Consider the following 16,410-nt stretch of genomic DNA (forward strand, 5'->3'; position numbering starts at 1 on the left):
AACACAGAGACCACATTCTAGCCTTAGGGGCTGTTGATAATGAAACATCACTCCTAAGCTCTCCCAATATTTCTATGATCAGGCTTCTGTCTTAGGGTTATTATGAGGTTTGTCTACCATCTAGTGTCAGGATTGTGGCTTAGCATCTTCTATAGGATTACAGATGCTGAGTCCCAGTGAGTCTTGACTGTGAGTCTTTTCATGGATATTAATGAAGGGGATCTCAGGCCAGATTCATCCATCACTAGGCCAGATTCACAAAATAATTTCTCTTGTCAGTAAACTAGTTACATAATTGAGGACAAAAGATATTCAGAAAAGTTATTTGTCACAAAAATATTATGAACTAGATTCTATGACCCATGTGAGATGTCAAAGGTTTTGGAAGAAATGATGGGCCATGAGGAATCCCACAGGACCTAATGGCAGGGGTGGGAATGGGAAGCACAGGGTGCTGTTCTGGAACTGTCATTCCAGTTTCATTCCTCCCATCCAAGAAACCCTTTCAGAGCAGCTCTGAGGACCACTGCAGCTAAAGAGGTGAAAGGGGGATCTTTCAAATGCCCCATTGTCTGCAGTCATTGAGCCAATGTCAGGATCACCTCTACCTGTATTTCTAGGATACCTGAGGTGCTTATCCAGGTACAGCAGGCAGTGTTAGGTGTTGGTAATCACATGGAACATCCATTATGTTCCAGGAGAAAGTGCCCATTGTCATGTTGATTATGCAGTGAGGTTGTTTCTTGGTCAAAGTGAAGTCTCATGGAATATTCAAAAACATGACATAAATTCCTCTCGAAGGTGGCCATGGTAGCCCCAGCATCTAATTGTGTGACACATATTTAGGTGTCCAGGAAGCAAACTATTGTCATAGTCCTTTTCCCGGCACAGGGTATCCTTTAATAGTTCAGTCACTCAGTTGCTATTTTCCTGACCAGGTAGCTGGGTTGTTGACAATGGCCTATGATTTAGTGGAAATGGAGTAAAATATAGTGTAGGGGCAGTCAGTATGGCTACTGTCATTGCATGTAGTTTGGCCCATTGGGCAGAATGTCCATGTTCAGTGTCAGTCAAAAGATGCCATCCCCTGGCTTAATGGTGGTCACACCCAATGGACCCACTGGCATCTGTTTTGTACAATCATCAGGTCCCCATGCCATACCGACACAGGCATGTCTCTGAATCTTTGGCTCATTATGGCCAAAGGAGAAGCTAAATTGTTCCCTATGGGTCATTCGTTCCCTTCTAGGAGACTTGTCATTTGTTTATGGGCATTCATTCATTTGCACATGGATCCTATGGGAACTGGGTTAGGGCGAATTCTGACTGCATCGTTTCCATTTAATAATTTGGATCTGTTGGGCCTGTCCAGCTTTATTGATTGTGTTAGTAGGCACCAAGGTGAGAATGGGTAGTTAATGTAGTGGCGTAATGCCTCATACTCTAGCTCTGAGACGCTCAGCCCCTATCAGTTTCCTACAGCAAGCGAGGAGTAGCCTTTCAAAAGAGGCACAACTGGTGTCTGCTGTTGCCACAGGCTTCAGTCTGCATGCATAGAAATGGTGGACACCTGGATTTCCATCAAGGAAATAGGCTCTAAAGGTTTAAAAGATGTGCCTCAGTCATGCCTTGTTGAACAAATTCCAAGGGTACCATTGCAAAGGGCCTCGTTCAAGGATGGCAAGTTGGTTCATCATTTTGTCTAACGTGACAAGAAGAACACCCAGGTAAGGTTTGTCCCCAGTACACAAAAATACCTACTAGCCTGTGGGTCTCCTTCTTATTAGTGGATGCCACCAGGACCAACAACGATTAACTATACCTGGGATACCTCCTCGTAACTGTACCTGGGTTACCTCCTCGGTTTCATTTTCAGGTGGCTTTGACATTCATCCTTCAACAGTCCATCGTTGGTCTGCCAAAGTGGGTTGTTCCACTGTGACACCAGGCTTTGTGATATTTTCATCTTTTTGTAGCAACTATTAAATTAACTAGGTAGTGTTCCAATCTCCGTTGAATATGCAGTACTGCTTTTGCTGAATAAGGTTCTGGGGCTTGGGAAGCTTAGCAGGCAGGCAGGAGTGGATTTGCCCCACTGTCATGCCTTGAATACTTAGCTATGAGTGGGGATAGCCCCAAAGGAAGCAGTGATGTTCTGTGGCACAGCAGCAAAATGTCAGTACCTCTGTTGCACTCTGCAGTGAGAGTCATGATCACCAGTTCCCAACATGGCCCAAAGGGAATGGTCCACATGCAGATCAGGACATGAGCACATACTCACCACAGGGTCCTCATTTGTCCTGACACCTTCTGATGTCATCAGTTTAATTTTTTCTGAGGGGACCTGGGAATATTGACAGGTGGATTACAGCATATAAAAATCCCAGAGAAGTCTGAATTCCTTTTTTTCACCTTTTATCTTGAGAGGAATATAGTGCCAGTAGTCTCTGGTGGAGACCTTGGCTCTATTCCTTTGTCTGAGCCTTTCAGACAAAGGTATTTGGGTCTGCAATGTGGCTTAACCTAACAAATACACCAATCAGGCTTCCTAAGACTTTTCTGGCCTTTTTCATGTCTCTTTTGTAGAGAGTGAGCCTCCTTTTCTGTGAAGGCCCTTTTACTCATTTTGGTTCCTTCTCAGATGCTTCAGGGACCATTGAGAGTATCTTTCTTGTTTTATCTTGGGTGACTCAGGGTCCATCTGATTACACAAAATTACTGGGATTACAGGCTTGAGCCACCATGCCAGGCCTGGAATTTCTTTTTTTTTTTTTTTTTTTTCTGATCATTTTTAAATTTTCTTCTTAGTTACTTGTCTGAACTTACTGATAGTACCTGACTTAAGATAGTTTGAGTTATGGTTTTTTGACTTTCAGATGGTGTGAATGTGATATGCATTCAAGTAGAAATAGAACTTCGAGTTTTCATACAACTATTGTATTTTCTCTTTCAGTAAAAGATTCAATACATTACATGAGGTATTCAACAGTTTATTGTAAGATAAGCTTTGTGTAAGATAACATTGACCAACAGTAAGCTAATGTAAGTGTTCTGTGTGCATTTAGGGTGGGATAGGCTGAGCTATAATGTTCAGTGGATTAGATGTATTAAATGTATTTTCATGCATGATATTGAAAAATCTGTATCTCACATGGTGTTTGACCACAGATATCTCTGCTTCTTTTTATTCTTAATATCAATCTTTAGTTTGAATTTATAGGGACTGCACATGTGTCTGCACAGCGAAGTGGTCACCAATGATTTGAGACATTTTGCTCAAATATCTGGAGTTATAAATCTATCTTCTGTCAACCCATCTGTGTGTGGTTTAAAAAGCAAACTGCATACAAAATGCAGCCAGTTCCTACCTCCCTCTGCTTTTACTTTGCGCAGGAAACTCCTGGTTCTCATCACTCATATCTATAGCTTCTAGATCACTAGGAATGTGTGTAGAGATTGTTTCAGCAATATGGGTCTATTGTATCCAGGAATCTCCTATTTACTATCAGCAGATGCACTACTTGCCCTAAACAGGGCATCATCTTGGAATAGCAAAGCTATGGGCTTTTTCTGTTCATATCCTATGGAGTACTCCACGTTTAGCTGGAAAAACAGTGAAGAATCTTTTTCCACTCCTTGGCTTTACTCAAGTCCATCCCATTTGGCAGCAAGCTGCCAGTTTTATTTGCTATCCTCACATTGGTAAAACTCCAATTCTGTAAATCATGCTGACTGAGCTGGAAATAAAAGGTTGCTGTCACAGGTGAAAGGCAACAGACATTTTCTGTGCTTACTCAAAGCACTAGTACAAAGAATGTGCATCCTTAATTACTTCATGGTTCGTCAGTTTTCAGAGTGCTGCAATAGTTTTGATATTTCAGCTTTTAAGTGTGTTTGTTTTTATTTTTGCACAGAAGATTATTAAACTCTTTGTGATGCCATAAACAGAGATGTCTTCTAAAATGCGATTAATAGCCATGCTGAAATGGAATGAGGTAATGGATTAATATAAGTCATTTTGGACTTTAGAACGTGAACTCTAAAATAGCCAAATAGAGCAGAGATGCTAAAACTGTGAGGCCACCCCACTAGCTGTCTATAAAGGAAGCAGCTAGTATAATCAGTAAACACTGAGGGTCTTGTTGAGGTTTTTGTTTCATGTTGAATCACTGTGGGTACCAGTTATAATACTGCTGACAGTAATAAACTGCAACATCTTCAGGCTCCAGGCTGCTGATGGTGAGAGTGAACTCTGTTCCAGACCCACTGCCACTGAACCTGTCTGGGACGCCAGTGGCCCTGCTGGATGCACCATAGATGAGGAGCCTGGGAGCCTGCCCAGGTTTCTGCTGGTACCAGGCTAAGTAGCTGCCAACACTCTGACTGGCCCTGCAGGAGAGGGTGGCTCTTTCTCCTGGAGACAAAGACAGGGTGGCTGGAGACTGCGTCATCACAATTTCTCCGGTGGTATCTGAAATTGGAAAGAAAACAGAAATGCACTCATGTAATCAAGATCAAACCCACTGCCTTTGAGTAGAGGCAAAATTCTTGATCTACGTTGAATTTTAACTATATTTCTTGCTGAGCAGAGGTGGCTGGAGTTTTCAGCGATGTGCAAAAACACCTCATATTACCCTCACCTGGGAGCCAGAGTAGCAGGAGGAAGAGAAGCTGTGCTGGGGCTTCCATGGTTCCCTCTGGGTCCTAACTGAGCAGTTCCTCCCCAGAGCTCTGACCCAGGCATTGATATGGGCTCTGGAAGGTAGGGCAGCTGGGAGGGACATGCAAAGCAGCTGGGGTGGGAGCTGGGCTTCCAGCTGCAGGAACCACCTGCTTCTTCCTCTCTGCACTGAGCATCCTGCACCGCCCTGGTTGTCAGAGATGAGAAAAGTCTGTTGGCTCAGTCTGAGTGTAGAACTTCCCCCTAGTGATCATAGAATTTCACTCCTGTGTCTTTCTTCTCCTCAATCACCTAAATTCACCCAGATGATGTTTGGTACAAGCCTGTTAAGAACAATATAAAAGGCTGTGTTTTCATTTCTCTCTTCCTGTCTTGATATGCCCAGTTATCTCCCTAAGTGCATTATTGAATCCATTGAAATGAAGAGTCTGTTAAAACGTAATCTTCCAGATACACCTTCATTTGCTTGTTAATAATGTTTTCTGAGGGTTGTGAAGCTTTCCATTAACCCAGACACATACCCTCTTTGAGTTAAAAGTGAAAAACTTCTGTTTACAGTCTCATGTCCTGGCAGGCCCTGACATAGATGCTCCATGGCTTGCCGATAGCTTGAAATTGATCAAGTAACTTCACTTCCCTCTGTCTCAGTTTCCATATCTTTGTAACTGTGATATTCAGCACTACAGTCATCGTCATTATCATAAATAAGCAGCATGGAAAATAGTCTTAAATCTAATCCAAGAATGTTTCATCCACAGTCAAATTAAATTCTAAGGCTTTTTCTTCACTACCTGTACACAACTCTAAAAGTCCTAATGATTTGGTACTAATCTGCGATAAAGTACTCAGGCCTTCAATCATTCCTATCCATCCCTGTCTAACACCTTACTTCTCATCATCCATTTTCAAAATGCTACACTATAAAAGGTAACCATGTCCTGTTTCAGTCCTTCTTTCTTATGTAATCTTTATTCTACCTTGTTATCTTTTGTCTAATTCTTGCTGCAGGACAATAAGGATAAGCTACCATCATTAGTTGTGGACTTGCTCCAGTATAATTTTGTCAGTCTTGTTATCTTGGAAATGAAGACTATGTCTTGCAAAGAAACAATGTGTTATCAAATATCAAATAGGTCAGTGTGTTATCAAATAAAAGATTTTATCTACTTATGATCCAATCACCAATTTAGACTGACTTCGACATATTTTTTAATGACAAAGAAGAGAAGATGATATAAGAGGAAAATAAAATACAATAGAAAACACAAGCTATTGTATCTCTTACTTCATAGATTTTTACATGTATCTTAGACATATGCTCGGTACATATGTACAATGGTGATCCAAAAACAGAATGCTAACTGGCTTAAGGAATGCCTGTGTTACATTGGGTCTTGCCTGCTTTTCCAATTATGAACAAAAAGCTACAGTACTATTTGTATGAGTATCAAACTTTCTAGCTGCCTGAGATAGAGGTAGAGAAGATTTACTGAGATAAAAGCCTTGGAAGTAGTAGAGGCTTGTCCTATGATGTTACAGGTGTTGCTGTGGTTGTTGTTAGGAAATACAGTGGGAGTGAAGGCAGGTAGATTTACAAGCTCTGCTCTTCCTCACACTCACAACTCCCTCTAGAGATCATCAGATGGTGGTACAGGAATCTCTGACACCTCTAAGGAAGTCTTTCTTGCTCTTTCCAGAATGTTTCCTGACAAGTATTGTTTTGAGTCACGGACTAGGTGGAAGTGGGTGTAGAAGAAATGACGAGAGAAAGGGAAGAAGTTTTCAATCCCAGGTAGTTGTTGTAGGCACAGGGAATTGGAATTTTTCATAGATTTATGCCACACTTCTATCATGTTGGGTAGAGAGGCATCAAACTAGGCTCATTCTTAAAAGAAACATTACATTATTTCAAAGAGAAGGAACTGCAAATTTCTTGTCAAATAGATGTTTAAGATTCAAAGCTACAATTTTTTTCTTTTTTTTTTTTTTTTTGAGAAAGAATCTCACTCTGTCACCCAGGCTGTAGTGCAGTGGTGCAAACTTGGGTCACTGTAACCTCTATCTCCCTGGTTCAAGCGATTCTCCTGCCTCAGTCTCCCAGTGTGTTGGGATTACAGGCATGTGCCACCACACGCAGCTAACAATAGGGGGGAGTAGAGGGCCACAAAAGCATGTACACAAGAGACAACTTTTCTTCTTTTTTACAGCATAAGTCTAATTGTAAAATAGTATTATAATGTATGGAACCATGTTTAAGACAAGTCTCCTGGTGTTCTAATTTATGCTGAACCCAAGCAGTGTTGTGATAGAAAATGAGTTTCTTTTTCTTTAAGCTGAATTTGAATTTGCTCCAATAACCTAATAGGAACCGTAGTGACGAGTCCTCTGTGATGATTGCCATTGTCCCCATTTCTAACAAGGATTTCTACTGGACGCAGAAGTTTTTCTAAGTCTAACAAGAGGGAAGGTGACTGGGCCATCATTGTCCTCTTCTCAGATTTCCACTTCCTGCATAGAAGGTGGAGATAGCAAGACATTATGAAAGTGGATTATAAGCATTTGTTAGTGAACAAAACATGACTAAAGCAGTATTATTATTTTTTATTTTTAAATTTTTATTTATTATTATTATTATTTGAGACAGACTCTCACTCTGTCACTCAGGCTGGAGTGCCATGGTGCAATCTCGGCTTAGTGCGACCTTCGCCTCCTGGATTCAAGTGATTCCCATGCCTCAGACACCCAAGTAGCTGGGATTACAGGCATGTGCCACTAAGTTCAACTCGTTTTTTGATATTTTTAATAGAGACAGGGTTTCACCATGTTGGCCAGGCTGGTCTTCCTGACCTCAAATGACCCATCTACCTTGGCCGCCAAAAGTGCTGGGATTACAGGCATGAGCCATTGCACCGGGCTTTAAGCAATATTTTTATTAAGTAAAGTATAGAAGAAAAAGTGCAAATAAAGTCACAATAATAAAATAAAATGCCATTATGGAAAATGATAAGTTTAGGGCAGAAAACAAGAGAAGGCAAACCAAGATTCCTGTAGCATGAACCTCCAATGCATAATTCAAGGAGGAATGTCAAGGCTGAAAACTCTGGAACATCCAGGTAGTGACCAAAAATACCAAATTCTGAAAACACAGAGTACCCAAGTATCAGCCTGTGAGTGTCCCCACACCAAATGCCAGGAAATTCTGGAATATCCAGGGACTGAACAAGGCAGAAAATCCTGGAGCCTCAGCAGGTGGCCAACAGTGAGCCCCAAAGGCCGGGTTGGGGCCATAAAACAATGTGACTCTGGCTTCTTAGAGTCAACAGAACAGGAGAATTCTTACAACCAAGTGTCCTGCCTTAAACAATTGCACAAACCTAATTAGCAGGGAGCCAAAGACAAAAGTAATAACCAAATGTATATATCAGGGCAGAAAATGTATATATCCGGGCAGAAAATAGAGGAGAAATGACTAAGAGAAGGGGCAACCAGGATGTAGTCAGGTGTGCTATGGGGGACTTCAAATGGACTATCTAGCCAATGGCCTGATTCCCTGAATCATCCGACACAGGGCAGGTGGGCAGAGGGGACACTTACTGGTGTGCAGGAACCAAAATGGTGCCAAGCAGTCTCTAACGTGGGGCCTGCATGAAGATCTCTCCAGGCTCCCCAGCTTGGGTGGGTTGGGCTCCAGCGGGGGAACTGGAGCACAGAGCGGCTGGCCTGCATGAGGCAGTGACTCTGTGGCCACTTGCCCATCCCCAGGGCTCCACCGCCTGTCAGGAAAGATGACGACTCTTAAAACAGCCTTTGGCCAGTGTTAACAGCTCTGCAATGTTAGCAACTCTGTAGCTTTGATGGCTGTAGCGCTGATCACTGTCTCGCCCTCTCTCACTGGTCTCTGTCTTGCCACAACTCCAATAGCTGTCTTGCCAATTGCTGATCGCTGTGTCCATCTTCTCATAAACTGCCATCTCATGCTGTGTCTTGCTGTCCTGCTTCTCCGCTGTTTCCGCCGTCTCACTGCCACATCAAATGCTGCCTCTCACCATCTCTAGTGGTGAGTGGCTGACTCAATACTAATGCAAGGCCAGTTCTTGACTTTGTTCAGGAAGGAATGTAAGAGTAAGCCGGTGATAGAAGAAAACAACTTTATTAGGCGGCAGCGGTGTTACACTCTGTGACTACTCCTGCAGAGCAGGGGTATTTCATAGGCAGAGGGCCGAGAGGAGCAGCTAGGGGCAGTTTTACAGTCACATTTATACCCACCTTTAATCATGTGATAATTAAGGGGTGGGTTGTTCAGAAATAGCTAGAAAGTGGGTAATGTGCCCCAACTTCCAGGTGTTGTCATGGCAGGGGCAGGAATTTCCAGGTGTTGCCATGGCAAAGGGCTATGACTTCTGGATGTTGCTATGGCAATGGTAAACTGTCATAGCATTGGTGAGCATGTCTTATGGAGAGGTCCTTGCAGAACCCTGTTCCTGTTTAGGCCAGCCTCACATCTGGTCCAGGGTGAAGTCCTGCCTACCTCTTGCCTGAACAGTATCAAGAAATCTGTAATAAAAAGTTACTCAAAGAAAACCTCCAGTTTTATATTTGGTAGTTAGTGGCATGCTACTTATCAAAATTACACAAAGATTCAAGTGAATAAGAAAATACTCTCAGAATTATTATAGGAGATCATATGTCCTGTAGTCCAAAAATTAATATGGATATAATAAAATAAAGAAATTAAAGGCTGGTATCTGTTTTTAATATAAAATAATCTCAAGAAAAAAAGAAAAATGGAATCCATCTGTATATGTACACATTTAGTGACCATACATTGTAAAAAGTATTACAGTTTTTGTAAGAACACTGGATAGGTAATTTTAATTTCTGAAAAATTTATATGAAACATAAGATATGTTGGATCTCCTATCATAACTTAAAAAATATTTCCTCGTATTTAAATTCTTTACCAAATTTAATGACTTTTTATTGCTTAGAATTTTAGTTGATATAAATAAGAAATGTGTATTTAAAATCTACCATTTTGATTTAACCTATGAAATACACTTAAATTCTTGGAAAAATCCAAAAATACCTAGAAAAGGGAGTTATTGCCAAAAGATACGCAGTTCTTTAGTGTCAGGCTGCGATTATCTCCCAGAAATAACTTTTGGCTCATGTAGCTTTCAGTACACTGCAAGAATAGAAGATGTGAAGACAACGTTACTTAATTGGATTTGCAATTACTCACTTTTCACTGTTAACCAATTTTATTGAAAAAAATGATTCCAATCAAATACACTGATTTTAAGTGTACTGTTGAACAAGGTTTTATAAATAAATACATTCTTGTAAGCAAAATCAATACAAACAACATTTCTATAACTCCAGAAAGTTTTGTCCTGCTCTTCAGGAAGCAACTTGCTTTCCACCTCACAGAACAGAAAATCCTTGGTCGGCTTATTGTTAGTATAGAGTCCACTTTCTTTTTAAGAATTTCACATAAATGGAATATAGCACGTGTTCTTCTGTGGCTGGTGACTTTCATGCAGCATAATGGTTTCCTAGTCTCACTCATGTCACCCTGTGTCCTCATGATGTGTTACTCTTTACTTTTGAGTACTATTTAACTGTGTAGTAATTTCATAATATATCCCATCATCTGCTGATGGTCATGTGGGCTGTTTCTACTTTGGGCTATCATGGATAAAGCTACCACAAATGTTATTATACAAGGCTTTGCATGGATATTTCTTTATTTCTTTTGGGCAAATACCTAGAAGTGCAGTTGCTGGGTTTTACAGTGAGTGTTTAATACTCTGCCAAACTGTTTTCCAAAGTAGTTGTACCACTTAACATCTCTACCCAGAATTCGTAAGAGTTCTCAATGTTTCAGCTAGTTGTTTTTAAGAATTTTTCTTAATCATCACTCAACAGTGACCAGAATGGCTAATGATCATTAGGTCATGTTTTCCTTACAATTTTCTTGACTTCTGTGAGTGCTTGATTGTATCAGTATATTGTAAACAGGATCAATATTGTCTTAACCACCTTTTAAATATTTTCCCTAAGTCATGATATTTAGGATGATAACAGGAGATCTAAAGGGACTGTTGGTAGTAGTAACAAGCATTACTCAATATTTATTATCATACTCCTTAAGGCAATACGTTTTGAGTGAAATAGCATTCAACTAGACTCGGGATAAAAAAGATCTAATGTCTCCTTTAGCATTACATATTAGAAAACATTGGAGAAAACAATCCAGGAAGAGAATCAGAGGGTGTTTCGCTAGTGGAGAAGTGCTGCAACACCTAAACCCTATTAATGCCAGATCTTTGCAGTGATTTCCACTCATAAAATTGAGTTGACTCCTTGCTTTGTTCTCCTATGTGTCTGTGTGAGTGACTTCATGCTGAGGGCATGTGACATCACAGAGGGAGAAGTGCACTTGTGTACAGAAACATGGCTTAGGAGATTGACTTTGGAGGTGGCTGCAATGAAATATGCACTTTGAAGAAGTCCCCTATGAAATGTCTTATAAATTGTTTCTTATGGACAGCTGCTTGGGCTCATACCTGTAATCTCAGCACTTTGAGAGACCAAGGAGGAAGGATCACGTAAGGCCAAGAATTTGATGCCAGCCTGATCAATACAGGGAGACCTCATGTCTACAAAACACACACACACACACAATTTGTGAACAATGGCATCACAAAGTGATTATTTATAAACATTTGCTAAGAAAATTACAAAATAAAGCAATGTCTTCTGAGCTAACGACACTATAACAAAGATGTTAATTATTTAACTATAGAAAATGCAGAGAACATAAAATTGCCCATTTTAACCATATTTAAAATGCAGTGCATGGCATTAAGCATACTCACATGTTCTACTATTATTACTGATACTGTCTCCAGAATTCTTTTCATCTTATAAAAATTAATATCTATACCCCTTAAACAATACTCCCTCCCCCCCCCCCCATTTTATCTATCCCTACTCCCAGCAACCTCCACTGCAGTTCTGTCTCTATGTTAATGACATCTTTGAAGCAGGTTCACCGTGCACTGGTTACCAACGTACTTGAGTCTGGGAAATAGAACACCCCATACAGCAAATTACATGAAGTGGGCTTATCATTTACAGAGAAGCAGCAAGGGAACACAAAAGTCTTGGACTCATGAGTCAGTCCCGCAAGGCACAGGAAAGCCATGTGGAGCTGATGGAGTGACTGTGTGTCCCCCTCTTGCACCACAGCTCAGGAACCCGGGAAAGCAGCTACTCCGGGTTTCATATCCTGAGGTAACAAGACACACAGGACTTATGTACTAAAGGGCATTCCATTCTACAGGAAACTGCTATACAGCACAGGTAGGCTGTTCTGACCATTTTTTTTCTATCTCAGGATGTTATAATTCCAGCACATTCTACAATTATTCTTGAGAACTCTTAAAATAAGAAAGAAAGTGGAGAGAACTAAATCAGTCCAGGGTCACTGAAGAACTGTCTTGCAGTTACCCCACCACCTAGACATCCCCCTTAGCAAAGCTAGCATATTTCATATGCCCACAAACTTCCCTTGAAATGGTGTGGAAGTTTATCTTTTCAGATTGATGAAGCACCTTGCCTTACACAATCTCAATGCAGATTATTAAGCCATAATGAGAGTACACTTCGCTGGTCCAAGGAAAGCTACTACTACCGGCAGGAGGATAACACTCCCCAAAGCAGTGACCTAGTCCACGATTCCATGATCAAGAAAATAAGATGCTAAAGAGGTGAAAGGGGAATCTTTCAGATACCCCATTGTCTGCAGCCATTGAGACTGCATCAAGATCACCTCCACTTATATTTCTAGGATACCTGAGGTGTTTATCTAGGTACAGCAGGCAGTGTTGGCTGTTGGTAATTGCATGGAAAGTCTCCATTGGGTTTCACGAGAGTGTGCCCATTGTCAAGCTGATTGGGCAGTGAGGCTGTTTCTTGGTCAGAGTGAAGTCTGATGTGGTATCGAAAACCACGACATAAATTCCTCTCGAAGGTGGACATGGTAGCCCCAGAATCTAACTGAGTGACATACATTTAGCTGTCCAGGAAGCAAGCTAGTGCCATAGTCCTTTTCCCTACACAGGTGATCTTTTAATAGTTCAGTCACTCGGTTGCTATTTTCCTGACTAGGTGGCTGGGTTGTTGACAATGGCCCATGATTTAGTGGAAATGGAGTAAAATATAGTGTAGGGGCAGCCTGCATGGCTACTGTCATTGCATGTAGTATGGCCCATGGGCAGAATGTCCATGTTCAGTGTCAGTCAAAAGATGCCATCTCCTGGCTGGATGGTGGCCACACCCAGGGCGCCTACTGGCATGTGTTTTGTATAATCATCAGGGCCCAATGCCATACTGACACAGGCATGTCTCTGAATCTTGGACTCTATGTGGCCAAAGGAGAAGCAAAATTGTCCCCTATGGGTCATTTGTTCCCTTCTAGCAAGCTCGCCATTTGTTCATGGGGCACGTGGGGCCTGTAGAATCCTGGTTAGTGCTGATTCTGATTGCATTATTTCTATTTAATAATTTGGATCTGTTGGGCCTATCCAGTTTTATTGGTTGTGTTTGTAGGCACCAACATGAGAATGACTAGTTAAGGTAGCAGCATCATGCCTGGTGCCCTAGCTCTCAGATACTCCAGCCCTATAATTTTCCTACAGCAAGCAAGGAGTTGTCATTCAAAAGAGGCACAACTGGTGGCTGCTTCAGAAAACTTTTGCGTCCAATATCTGAGTCTGGTACACTCAGTGACAATTTTACTTTGCCACAGACTCTAGTCAGCATGCATAGAAATAGTGGACTCCTGGATTTCCATCGAGCAAGCAGTCTATACAGGTCTTAAAGTAATGCCTTGGACGTGCGTTGTTGAACAGATTCCAAGGCTACCGTTGCAAAGGGCTCCATTCAAAGTTGGCAACTTTGTTCATGATTTTGACTAAGGTGACCAAAAAAATAAAAAATAAAAAATAAGACTCAGGGGGACAATGCAGGCCGGTGAGAACCCAGTGGCTTTCCCGAGCTTGCTTGTCTTGCATTTTTGGTGACATGGATTGTTGTTCACATGGGCTTTCTCTGGTAGGTACACCTGGAAAGCATTATATTTAGCAAGAAAAAAGGAGTCTGTGAATGATGTCACTGTGGAATGTGTATATTCCTTGTTGCAAATGTCAAATCCATGAAGCATAAAGTGATTTACTAGAGGATATTAAATTCATTACAAATTGTTGAAAAGCCTTAAAGACCTTAAAGAACAGGCTCCAGTCAAAGCCTCTAGAACAATTCCAAGAATCCTACTGCTGGCACAGGCTGGGGAGGAGCTCCTACCGCTTGAGACTCCACAATCAAGCTGTCCCTTGCAGCAGAAAAGAGAACAGCTCTTCTCACTACTGCCCCCAGAAGGACAGCAGCTCTGCTATCAACTGTCAGCTGCTAGAAATCTGACCCCTTTGACTGCCCATCAGATGTGTTACTACAGAGTCATTTTGCATTGAGAGGAGGGAGGGGAAATGCCTGATCTCATTCAAATGTGCTCATTTTCCTGGTCTGGGTCACAGCCAGCCAGCACAGTCCTGTGGGCACAATACCTTCACTTGCCAGGTTCCTATAAAATGAGAGTATCATTCTTGACTGTGGAAAACATGGGGGCGGGGAGGATCAAGGAATAGCGAAAGGAGTACCTGGAGATTCCTGAGCCATCCACTCTGGTTTCTGCAAATGTTTTCAATCCATTTAATTCGTGATAATAAACACCTTTCTGCCTAACCAGCCATAATCACTTTTCTCAGATCCAAATGATTCAGTGATAAAACTAAAGAGAAAAAATACAATTTTCAATGTTTAAGCTGACCAGGAGGCTGTCTCTGTGATTACCCCTCCATATCCCACTACGTGTTTCATCTTCCCTTTGTCTCACTGGAGATCCAAGTGCAGATAATGCTTCACGTGACTGATCCCTAGAACTTCATCCTGATGACTGTTGAAATCTTCTCTGAGTTTTACCAGTGGAAATGACAATAGATAGAAACATTCCAGAAGGTCCCCTAGGTTTCGTATTTTCTGTACTTCCTCTTTAAAATATGTAACATCAATTCTGTTTGCTCTTGCTTTATATGGGCTAGATCTACGGCCCCAGCACACACCCTAATGCCCTGTGTTGACAGCTTGTCCAGTATTGTATTAAGTGTAAATGGCCAGGTGCTTATCATATCGTTTCTTCCAATTTAATGAAACAATTGTTATGTCAACTCTTTGGATTCAGAACCATCAACCAGAAAACCACAACCCTGAGAAAATATAAATTGAGTATTTCAAGCTGTTCAGTTGACATAACATTGATGAATCTACAGCTCATTTTCCAGATAAAAATATTCTGTTTATGGGAGTAAAAGCACCAATCACAGTTAGTGTTTCAGAGCCTCCACCACATCTGACAGCATAGCAATTCAACAGCACAAGGGTTTGTGTGCCAGCTTTCCTTGATGGATAATGGTTTTTTCCCTGTCTATAGGGAAAGCTGCACCTGTGCACATGACAAGAGCATGAGGTATACTTTGCTTCACCTTTTTTGAGTTAAATAAGTTGCTTGATCCAGAGCCATATTATGGAAGAACTTCCTGACTCTGATGAAAACACTTTGAAAATCCTTAAATAATATTTTACGCAGAAACACAACCGAAAAAGAAGGCAAATTCATATATAGTAAAATAACCACTGCCCTCCTCATGTTACATGAGGTCCACTGGAATCACACGATACCAGCTGTTAGTCTGAGCCCTGATGTGTGGTACAATGTTAAGGGTTCTGGAGGGATCCATTTTCTCGGCAAATTAGGTGTTCAGAAGAGCCAGTAGCCCTGTACATCTCAGTTAGTTGAAACTCATATTGTTGAGTCCCCACAGGGACCTCCATAACATTGGTTCATGAGACTCTCTGGGAAAGCTGGGAAAGGTGACTGACTGAAGTCCATGTGTTGAATCATCCTCATTGTTAAAAGCCCCTGCTCTTTACTGGCATTTCAATTAATACTCACTTGTAAAGCTTTTTTTTTTCTCTATTATGGCTCATTTTTGAAACTTCTAGTCATAGTTCTTGCAGAATGACTTTGTCTGAAATCATCCTGTTGCCTTTCTTTTAAGGCCTGATGATCTGTCAAAACCAACAGCCAATATTATTAAATAGCTGTTCTCTTGGCAATATGATCATCAGATGTAACCCTTGCAGTTTACTCACTGTTATGGTTTTTACATTTCCAGGGTTTCCTTGACAATGGCACTGATGTGACTCCAACCAGCATCCATTGTTGTGAGAACTCTATTTGGCATATCATCACTGTGGACATGAACATAATGGAGACTTTCACAGGATGCAATGGTTAATATTTAACATTAGTCAAAATTTTCTCTAGTCCTACCCTTGGAGCTCTGCTGGATTGGAAAAATATTTTAGGTAAGGACAACCATTTGGTAAAGTTTCAAAAATAAAGGTTACAATGAAATTTTCTGTAGCAAGAGTATGAAATATATGTCGTCCAGAATACCATTTTTTTGTGGAATGTAACAACAATTATTTAAATGTATATAATTCAGATATTTTACAAATATGTATATATTGCATATATAATAGAATGTATGTACCTAAATATGAATACTGTATATATTTGTAGCCAACATTTTATCAAGTAAATA

The 16,410-nt window shown here is 41.0% G+C and overlaps 2 gene segments (V, D, J or C); both read right to left on the reverse strand.

The window, feature by feature from the left end:
- Positions 1–16,410, reverse strand: part of LOC103241327 (immunoglobulin kappa variable 2-24-like) — a 978,355-nt gene that overhangs the window by 740,467 nt on the left and 221,478 nt on the right.
- LOC119618174 (immunoglobulin kappa variable 3-11-like) lies at positions 4,152–4,938 on the reverse strand. The segment is given in 2 exon segments: positions 4,152–4,471; positions 4,641–4,938. Coding segments are annotated over 2 exon segments (354 nt in total).

The sequence above is a fragment of the Chlorocebus sabaeus genome, chromosome 14 (genome assembly GCF_047675955.1).
Source record: "Chlorocebus sabaeus isolate Y175 chromosome 14, mChlSab1.0.hap1, whole genome shotgun sequence".
Taxonomy (NCBI): Eukaryota; Metazoa; Chordata; class Mammalia; order Primates; family Cercopithecidae; genus Chlorocebus; species Chlorocebus sabaeus.